At 36.4% G+C, this 10919-nt stretch overlaps 1 protein-coding gene across 1 annotated transcript; it reads right to left on the bottom strand.

Annotated features, from left to right (window-relative positions):
- Nucleotides 1-6520: 6520 nt before the first annotated feature.
- Nucleotides 6521-9542, bottom strand: LOC111947445. Its single transcript, XM_023954967.1, has 5 exons — nucleotides 9440-9542; nucleotides 7922-8099; nucleotides 7684-7831; nucleotides 7417-7526; nucleotides 6521-7097 (listed from the first exon to the last, which is right to left on the bottom strand). The coding sequence occupies exons 2-5, from the start codon at nucleotides 8078-8080 to the stop codon at nucleotides 6810-6812; spliced, it is 705 nt and encodes a 234-aa protein (XP_023810735.1). The 5' UTR covers nucleotides 8081-8099; nucleotides 9440-9542; the 3' UTR covers nucleotides 6521-6809.
- Nucleotides 9543-10919: the final 1377 nt, after the last annotated feature.

A 10919-nucleotide genomic window follows, 5' to 3' on the forward strand; every position in this document is an offset into this window, starting at 1 on the left:
TTTGACAAAAACAAACCCTGTCTGAAAAAAAAATAATGTAAGAACTCAGTTTAAATTTTTAGACACAATGAACTTTATTGAATTTCTTTGGTCTGAATTTTGATGCAAAGCTGTTTTAGCTTCGAGTGTGTTGCAGGTCGAGGTCAGAGTGACTTCAAATGGTATTTTCTGCTCATAAGAGTGTGCAGCAGCTGGAGGAATATGGGATGGCTGTATAGTGCCTTTTATTATTGGACAAAGAACAGTGGTAATTTGCTTTCATCATAAAGTGAGAAAAAGTTCCAAAGACCTTTTATTGTTACTGGTTGTCCTGGAAACACTTAAAATTATCCGCCAAAAGGAAAAGTCTTGTCCTTCTTCTCTTATTTTCCAAAAAAACTCAGTTGTTTTTGTCATGCTACACTCATGGCCGTCATAAATGTGCCACCTGTTTTTGGTGCATGCCAGTACACTTTTACCTTGGATGTTGCCAACTTGGCATGACTCATTCAACTCCTCCCACTACAGTATCTTCTTACCAGTGTCATGAGTGCAACTAATGCTTCTGATTTTGCTGCTAACACAAGGCATATATCATACAGAAAGACATGAGACTTGTGCATCAAAGCAAAATTAAGTATCTTGTACTTTTTTCACGATTCAATCGAGAAAAAAAGCAGACGTTGACCAAAATTGCAAATATCTTATCAACTGTCTTCACACTTTCAAATGATGTCATGAGTTACTACTAAAAACAAATATGAATAAGAAAAATAATGCATTTAGAACATTAAGAAATTATTATCTTTTACGACACTCCAATTCGAACTTTCTTTTTTTTAAAACTGGCTTGTTTAGACAAGAAATACTGGCTTGTTTTAATTCAAATGTATGTAATTTTAAATTTTAAAGTTTATTCAAATGTATTTATGTAATTGACTGGAACATTCTAAATGCAAAAGATCAAGTCATCTTTGAATGTGACAATGCCTGAAGGAATAGACAAAAATAGCATTGACTGAAAACACTTCAGCAGATTCTCCTCAGTGTCTACATTTCCTCATCGCGGTGCCAAAACCTAATCTTCATTTTTCTCAACAATGTCAGAATCATAAAACAGATTCAGACAGATTTTTGGGGACGAGCAGGAGTACAGGGGGGTCATCTCTGACTTTACGGGCTGGTGTGAAAATAACAACTTGCTGCTTAACACCAGCAAAACAAAAGAGCTGGTTCTGGACTTCAGGAGGTCCTCACAACCACACACACCGGTGAACATCCAGAGTTCAGACATCGAGATTGTGGACACTTTTAAGTACCTGGGTGTTCACCTTAATAACAGACTGGACTGGTCCAATAACACGGATGCTCTGTACAGGAAGGGTCAGAGTCGCCTTCACCTGCTGAGGAGACTGAGATGGTTCGGCGTGTGCAGACAGCTGCTTAGGACCTTTTGTGACTCTGTGGTGGTCTCAGTGGTCCTTTATGGAGTTGTGTGCTGGGCAGGGGGCAGTGCAGGCAGAGACTTGAAGAGGCTTAACAAACTGGTTAGGAAGGCCGGCTCTGTCCTGGGCTGCACACTGGGGTCCATGGAGGAGGTGGCGGACAGGAGGATTTTGGCTAAGCTAACATCCATCATGGGTACCCCCCTGCACCAAACTTTAGAGGCGCTGACCAGCTCCTTCAGCATGAGACTGTTGCACCTAAAGTGCAAGAAGTAGAGCTACTGCAGGTCCTTCCTCCCCACAGCCATCAGACTGTACAACACTGTGTTAAAATGACACTCCACATACCCACAGGTGTTTTCTTCTTTCACACACTCATTTATTTATTACAAACTGTTTGCAGTCGTTGTTATTTTTCAGTTGTTTTCATGTTCTTTAACAGGTTTTTTTCTGTGTATTTTTGTTTTTATTTATTTTCTGTTTAAATTTACTTTATCACTTTATCACTTTACGCTCTGTGAATCCCACTTTTTTTTGCTGTTTGTATTTGTGGATGTCTTCTTATACTGCTGCTGATGACAAGAAAATTTCCCCATTGTGGGATAAATAAAGTTTTATCTATCTATCTAATTCACATTGCTATAGTTGACGGATGTTCAGAGGAACAGTGAATGCATCTGTAAAATGATGCTGAGGTTTGAGCTGTCAAGAAGAAGGCATAAAATAAGACCAACAAGGATGTAGTCAAGGAGGACATGAGGATTGCTGGTGTGTACAAGAGGGATACAGAGGAAATGATTAGGTCATAGCAAACTAGCAAAAAACAAAGCATACATTTTGTTTTGTTTTTAGAATCTATAAACTTGATTGGAAAATATGTCTTAAATGACTTTTCACGTACCCAAAGGGGCTAAACAAATGCCTAGTTTTGTAAATTGTGGATTGGCCTCTTTAGGTTTTGAATACTTTTGGTGCTTCTGGTTCCCCTTTGGCCTATCCAGCCCTGCACATGGATGATATTATGCTCCTGAGATTTTGTCCTACTTCAACCTCATGCCTCTGCAACAGTGAACAGAAGTGACTAATGTTAATCAGCCTGTTTGCACAAACTCATGCAATCTCACTTTTTTTCTAGGTCTTTTCAATTGATCCTCAAACTAAATTTCCATCTATGAATCTGCTGAATCCCCTTCCAGGTTACAGGGTTGCTGGAACCTGTCCCAGTTACTAGGGCAGTGAAACTGGGTACATCTTGGACAAGTCACCAGTCTGTTGCAGGGCCACATGATAACATACGCACATTCACACGAAGAGACAATTTTTAAATCTCCAATTATGAAATATGTTTTTGGACTGTGGGTGGAAACCAGAGCAAACCCAAGCATGCATAGGGAGACCATGCAATTGTCTGTGTAGAGTTTGCATGGTCCAGGTCCCAACTGGGATTCAAATCAGGACCTTCTCGCTGTGAGCACTAACTATGCAACCCACAACTAAGTTTAAGTGTGTTTTAAAGCTGGTGCCCAGCAGCGTTAAGATTTTGCTTAAATCTAAGATGTCAATTTTGAAAAAAAAAACACATGCAAATCTGTTAATGAAGCCAAATTGAGACAAAAACATTGAGGTTTGCTTACTTTTTTGCCCTTTGATATCAATCATTCCCCATACTATTGTTTTATGTGGTCCATGTCGAAAATTCTGCTTGGAATTTCAAAGAAGCCATATCTGACATTTATCTATGCAAAACATTATTCACGAAACTAAACTGAATTCATACTAATTTGAAGACATGTTGTTTTAAAGCATTTCAGACAAAAGGCTTATCTTGTAAAGTGTATTTTAAGTTTAGTAGATAATAGTAGTGATTTGGGTTCTCTGAACAGATTTCTTCCAAATATTGAAAAAATGAATGATTACTTTTCTTTTGAGCACGCTCAGTCACTCAAATTTGCTGAGCTGCCAAAGGCATTTTCCAGCATCAGTGGCCTGTGTGTGTCTGCAGCCAGCAGGGTTTAAAATAGGTCTTTGGAAACTGATCATGATGCTGAGCAGCAGTAAAAACCATGCAGTTCATATTACAACCAAAGCACAACTCAAGAATCATGAGATATACTGTGGACATGTAGCTTAAAGTCATTTAAGGTATTATATTTAGTTATAAAAGTAATATCTGATTAAAAAATGACCAAAATAACAAACTTACATTTTTTTTTACTGGTTTGCTACATTAAATTAGTTGTTGCCACTAGATGGCATTGTTACACTTTATTGTTTTGCAATATCGTCGCAGGACAGCTTTTGTCAAAATGTTAATCAACATCTTGCAAGTGCACAGACAACAGACACAACAGACATAGCGATACAGCAGCCTCAAGAGGCAGCTTCATTATTATCTGTTCTGGTAAAAAAATACCCACCACCCTCCTTATAAAATATGATATAAAGAACAATGACTTTGTTAGTAGCATCAGCCAACATACTAGAGACTGAAGGTGGCTTTGAAGAACAACCTATAAGGCATCAAAAGAAAAGATGAAGTCTGCTTGTTTGAATATATCTATATTTATTTTATATTGTTTTACTCATAAAACTGTCAAATGGTTAATAAAAGTGCCAAACTTTCGCAAAAGTCATGCAAACATGCATGAGTATTGCATCGACTTTAAGTCTAAAACTGCACATAGTTTAAAAGTTGTAAATGTTTATGTAATGATGCGTAAGTCCAGCAAAAATGGCTCAACCCAACCCAGTACTACTCTTGTGTACGGGATGATGGACTGTGCATTTCAAATTTATCAAAGCCACAATTTCTATTTTAATGCTAAGAGCAAGAAACACAGGAAACTATAAATGACTCGTAAAAATTGCTACTTTGTTTAACAAATAAAGGATTTTGTTTAAACTAGACAACATATGACTACCGGTATATAATGCTGGTTGGGGTTAGTTTTCTGTTTGATACTCTAACTGGAGTCCGAACTGTAGCTAGTTAGTTTTATCCTCTTGCAGTTTTTTGTTGTTATACTTTTGTTATTTCATGGCACAGTCTTTCTTTGCATTTACAATTGAATTATAGGTGTATGTTATATGTTGAAATATCTGTTTACCTATAAAAAATTAAATCAGGCTTTATAAAAATATTACTTTAAACTAAAACTGTTTTTAATTAACTTCAAAACATTTAGAGACAAGGTCTGCTGTACTGTCTTAATTTTCCATTTAATATGGCTTTAAGGAATTTGATGTGACCTTTTCAGAGAGACTATTTTTTTCTGAAGTCATTTTTCAAAGCACTAGTCTTCAAAGCAATGGTTCAGAATGTAATAAATCTGCAAGTGAAATTATTTTTCTAATGACTTGGATGAATTCTTCCTTTCACCTCAATGTCTGATCTAACAAAGGATTATTTATATCAGCAATGTAAAAAAAACTAATGTTCTTTGCAAAAATAATTAGCATATCACTTTTTCTCTGAGAAAATAATTTGAAACATCAAAGGAACAAATGGCTTTTTTATAAAAGGAGTCCTTGAAGAGAAATAATTGTATTCAGATTTTTACATGCATTATAGAAATCTAGAACCTCTTTCAGTAACACATATTTCCAGGAATACACAAGCTTTCAGGTACATGGTAAAACAAATGTTATAAATGCTATTATATTACTGCATTTTATAATGCTTCTGCAAGATTTACAGCATTCTTTTTTGTTTATAGCAATTTGGAATTTCTTTGTAACCTTGAGTCAACCAAAAAAATGGAAATTTCATATAATCGAGAATTTTTTTGGTTGAAATTTGATAGTTGGCTGCAGTACAGCTGTATTTAATCAAATAGAAGCATTACTGATTGAGCCACATTAATTGTATGCTTTTAATTAATAAATTATGAAAGATGACACTTTAAAACTAATGAAGACATGTTATAATTATCGAAGGCAAACCTGATTACTTTATAAATATTTAAACCAAAAAAAAAATACCCATCTATCTTTGTAACCCGCTGGTTCCCTTTTGAGGTTGCGGGTTCACCGGAGCACATCCCAGCTACTGTTGGGCAAGGGCGGGTACACCCTGGACAGGTTACCGGTCTGTTGCACGCCCACACACTCACACCTACGGACAATTTAGCATCACGGGTGCATGTTCCTTAGTCACATGCTGCGGGTTTTTGTCTAGAGAGGAAGGGCTGCATCTTAGGAGCAGCACAGGTGTGTCTCGTAGTTTTTTTAGGCTCATGCAGCCAACGTAAGTGACGTTAGTAAAACAAACGAACTTGGGAGTATTTCAGGTAGGCAACTCAAACAGTGCGTTTCCCTGGTTACTCCTGCCTGTGGGCGGTTCAGTCTAATCAACTCTCCTGTTCAGAGTCCTACTTGAGTTCCATTTGTGTGGTCCAATCCCTCTTCATCCATTTCCGCGACCTCTGCTTTCGTCACCCCACCTTCCTCCCCGGCTTCCACCTATGAGCTCCGTTACGGGTAGTTTTATCACCCTAAGTTTTCTATGGAGATCTTTGTTTTATGTATCTGAACGGAGCCTTCTGCCAAACTAAAAGAAATATGAAAATAAATCTTCTTTACTGCATGAGTTGTCTGACTGAAATGTAATTGTAGAATTGTGGTGCTTGTGGTAAGTTTATTCTGAAGTATTTTAGGAGCAATGTACACTGCAAAAATTGACTGTCTAAATACAAGAAATTTAGACTTATTTTTAGATTATATTGTCTTAAAACAAGTGAAATTATCTGCCAGTGGGGTAAGATAATTTCACTTGATAAGATATCTTAAAATAAGAAAAAATATCTTGGCTTTTAGAAAGAGAGAAACAACTCAAAATTAGTAGTAAAATACTCATTTCAAGCACTATTTTTTAGGTAAAAAAGTCTCAAAACTAGTTTATAAATTCTTCTTTGACAGTTGTTTATTACTCACTTTGAGTAAAAAGGCCCTTAAAACTAGATAACCGTAAGAAGATATGCTTTTAATTCAAGAGTTATTATACTAGAATTAAGACTTATTGCTAGCTGAATTAAAGCTAGTATTGTGTAATTACTAGCTTTTGTAGCTCAAACCAAGACAAGAAAAATACAAGCATACAGGATTAGTATACTTAACAATATTTATTTATATTGCTTTTTTCAAAATTGCTTTGAATACACTGTTAACATAGAATACTTCTGCTTCTACAAATACAAAGAACTGCTTGAAGCATTTCAACATAAAATTTAACAGGTTTACAGCTAAATCTTAATGAACGCTGATGCAGGCCATACTAGTAAATAATCTGAGGTTAAGAGAAATAAGAAACAGAGTGTCTCTGGTTAACATCACCAAACAAGGCATTCATTTCTCACTGTGAGAGCTCTACCACTCAGTAAAAACGTTTCACTCTGCCAAAACTTTTTTTATGAACTTGTGGTGTCCCGCTCGTGAATATTGTCCTTCAATATTTCTGTCTGACTGACAAAGTAGGGTTGCCACAAACTTGGGATGGGTAAGATGGAAGGTGTAGTGGTAAGCCAACAGATAAAACAACCTATGGCCAAGATCTTCTTTGGCAAAGGTGGTGATGGGAGTTGCTCCACTTGCCACGAGACAGCAGGACCCATCAAAGAGCAACACCGGGCTGGAGAAAGATCTCTTCTCCAGGTATTTGGCAGGATCATCTGTTGGCTAAAGATAAAAATTATTAGGGTAAAACAGTTTATGTTGTAACTTTTACTAAAAATGTTTTGTTAGTAATAATGAAACATCACTAGGGTCGTATTTGCCATTTTGAAAATTAATATAATGTTTGTAGATGCTTGTATTTAGGCTTTTTAGGTGTCATTAACACCATTTTGCATATCTAGTGGCAGAAAAAAAAAACAGAAATAAATGCTGGGATCCTCACATTATTCCTTCCAGTCTCTACCCACAGTTATTACAGACCATCAGAGACAAACAAAAATCAAGCACAAAATCAAAGTTTCAAATGGGAACAAAAACTCACCTCTAGAACATGCAGCAATGCTTCACTAGCATGTGCCAGTTTCTTAAGGGGTGAAGTTGGAGATGGGAAAAGCGTTGGGAGTGCTCTGAAGAGTGCAACGTTGTGTTCAACTAAAATAGAACAATATAATAGAATAACTCAGTTATTAACTTCATTTTCAGCTTAATGTTGAGTTTACATTAAATTGAATATCAGTTTGCATAATAACGCAATTCTGACCAACACCTCTGAAAACATTATGGAAAAAAAGACAGTAAAATGAGTTACCTCCACTTAAGTTCATGGGAGGCTTCAACACTTTTTTCCAAACTCTGTAAAACTGCACTAGTGAGCAGAAGTCTTCCCATCTGTCCTGTACTTGACATCTGAATTTGCCGTTTCCCATATCCTGGATCCACCGTAGCTCCTCCATCACCTAAAACACAAGTAACATACAAAAATGCCTCCTTTGTAAAGATGGGCGGTGGGGGGAACAACCAATCAAAAACACAAGTAAATTGCTTACATGATGAAGCTCCTTGAAACATGGATATGCCTCCAGAATCTTTGTAGGTCTATCATCTTCTTTTAGGACATCACTTTCAATGAAGGCTTTTCTTGACTGAAATCCGAGGTCAAGGATCTGGCAGACAGCATCTTGGTTTGGTTTTGGTTCTCTATACATCTATCGAGGCTATCCGTTTCTGCCAAAATGAAAAATAAAAATCATTGAAGATATCAGACATATTCTGAATTATACAATGGGTTTTAGCCGACATGAACTGTTATACTTCCATTATTTATTAGAGCAACATAAATGAGAAAGCATCTTACACTGCTGTATATAAAAGCTTGTTTACAATGTAAATGTAAACAACAATAGCTGTAATGTCTCAATATCAACAATATCAATATCCAATGGTATAAGGATAATTAAGGTGGGTCAAAAAAATAATAAAAGGTAAAGCATTTTAAGTGATCACATAGAGGGCATAATTTTATTCCTGAAGGAAACAGCAAAACAACAACATATTTGCGATCTGAATCAAAGATACGAGTTCTTAGTGTCATAACCTTCTCATAACTTGTCTAATCCAAGTAAGGGAGGTATCATTGCAAAGCTAGTCAGAGAACTACATGAATTAAGGTTGATATCAAATCCATTTTTACTTCATTATCAACAAATTATAAGTAATTACGAATATAACCAAAAAGATTGTACAGTTCAATTAAGCTAAACAGATGCTGTGAGGCAGAGTAAACACTGAAATCTTCTTCATGGCATATATAATGTTTATAAAATGATCCATTTAGCTGACCAAAAAAACCTTTGGAAACAGATATCCTATTTACACTATTTTCCTTTTACATTTTAACTTTTCAAGTTAATAAATAAGAGAGATTCCAGACTCGTTTCCTGGGTTTGAACTATCATGTGGCTCTATGTGTAAAAATACTTTGAAGTACTTTTAAAAGTCATTATTGATTTTTATAAAAAAATCAAACAATAATAAAACTGCTGTTTTATTTATTTATTATTTTATACCACAATCCAATAGTATTTCATTAAGCTACGGTTGCTCCTTTATGTTTGTAGACATTGGTTGCAGCCGATCAGTTTACTCAAAACCTGTCACATGACCTCATGTCCCAGCATTCACTTCTTGGACGGAGCCTTGCAAACGGGGGGAACAGCACCTGCTCGCTTTTGATTACTGATTAAATTTCCGGGAGGTGAAGATAACTACAACAAAAAATATTAGCCTGCATGCATAGTACGCACCGATCTAGTGACGCTCATTCATAAAACGGAGAAAACACTGCAGCCTCGCGTTCCTCTAAATGGAAGAAATTCTGGTGGCTAAGCTAGGTCATACGAACATGCCTAGAAGAGACGGAATGCCGCTCTGCTACTGGCTGCCTCGTCACACTTGACGACTAGCTTGGATACCTAGCTGTCATTAGGCTTCGGGTAACAATATTTGTTCACATTGAGTGAAGTAATAATATTTAATAAAATAAAAATAGTCTCAGAAAAACTTACCGAACAGGCTATCAGAAGGGTCTGGTTCAAAGTGGCTGCTGCTTTTCCCTCTCTTTCCAACCGTCAGGACAGGCGCAACCAAATGACTTTAGGAGGGTGGGGGTGAGAGGGTTACCGCAAAACATGTACCTTTGTCCACAAAGTTGTATGATGTAATTAGAAGATATTATACACACTACTTTAAAACTCACCTCTATTATTGTTGTATGGTAATACTAGGGAAAATAAATTTTGTGTTATTTATGAAACCCTCCCGTCCCCCCATTCCCTTCTTAGCTGGTATTGACCGCAGGAGGAAAAGGAGTACCGTATGTTCATGTTATTTCAGACTTTGAGATAGTCTAGATTGTTTTTGCACCCGTTTTACCAATGCAGAGCGCATTAAGACTTACAAATCTGATTGAACAGCATCTGAAACGATTTAAGCCATTGTTTCCTTAGAAAACTAATTCCTAAGCAACACTGCCTTTGCATCTCCCTGTTAAAATTATTTATCTTGGTTGTTTAGACATATGTGTATTATGTTTGAGTCAAAGCACATTTTTTAAACAATGGTCATCTAAACTAAACTTCAGAAATGTCTGTTAATCACTTGTCAACCATAATCAGCTTTTTGAATGCTGTCAAAATGATATCAGCACAGAGCATCCCATATATTTTTACATGAGAAGGAGTTGGGCCTTGTCTCAGAAATAATTAATTTGGAACACATTACAGGAAAGATTGGAAGGTTTTGTGACAGTTGTGTTCTGTTACTGATTTGCACAAGGGTTATCCCTTTTTCTATCTATCTTAGATGACCCCCCCCCCCTTCCATTGACATGTTCTCCCTACCATGAAAAAGGTGGAAAGATTTCATGTTATCCATGGACACCAGTGAAGATCAAAAATCATTGAAGAAAAAAGGTTCAGAGCACCGTCTAGTGGGTCTAGATGACCCAACTCCTAATGTTAAAGTGCCTAGGATAGCACAAGGGTTACAGAACAGGTATAGCAATATTACTTTTCTTAACAGCTTTGTTGCTGTTGCAGTGTTCAAGTCCACATGTTACTAGGTCTTGAAACAAGTCTTTACAGCTAAAAGTGGTCACAAAATAAAAATTCAAGCCTCTGCGAGTAATTTATCTTGTTGTACATGTAAAATGACTAATTTTAGCCTTTATAAAACTAAGTAAGAAATAAAAGACTAATAATCTTGTAACAAGATTAATAATCTAATGAATTCTTCTCTTGCATAGTAAATTATTCTTAAAACAAGTTTTAAATGATTATTGGACTAAATTTAAGATTATAATTCTAGGTTAGAAACTTCATTTTTGCAGTGTAAGTTGCATGTACTCACGACATTCTGAGTATGCTGTTGTACGGTGTCTTAAGCGGTCCTCCAGTTGTTAGTGAGGTGCACACACTGGCTCCTTACAGACCATGGGCAAATGCTGCACACACAAGGTGTGCACATGACATAAAAGTGCCCGTAGGA

The sequence above is a fragment of the Oryzias latipes genome, chromosome 5, assembly GCF_002234675.1.
Source record: "Oryzias latipes chromosome 5, ASM223467v1".
NCBI classification, from domain to species: Eukaryota; Metazoa; Chordata; class Actinopteri; order Beloniformes; family Adrianichthyidae; genus Oryzias; species Oryzias latipes.

Coding starts and splice junctions, on each gene's coding strand:
- LOC111947445 (XM_023954967.1), bottom strand. CDS start 8,080: ATGTATAGAGAACCAAAACCAAACCAAGATGCTGTCTGCCAGATCCTT. Junction 7,832..7,921: donor GTTTCAAGGAGCTTCATCAT/GTAAGCAATTTA, acceptor CTTGTGTTTTAG/GTGATGGAGGAGCTACGGTG. Junction 7,098..7,416: donor CATTGCTGCATGTTCTAGAG/GTGAGTTTTTGT, acceptor TTTTATCTTTAG/CCAACAGATGATCCTGCCAA.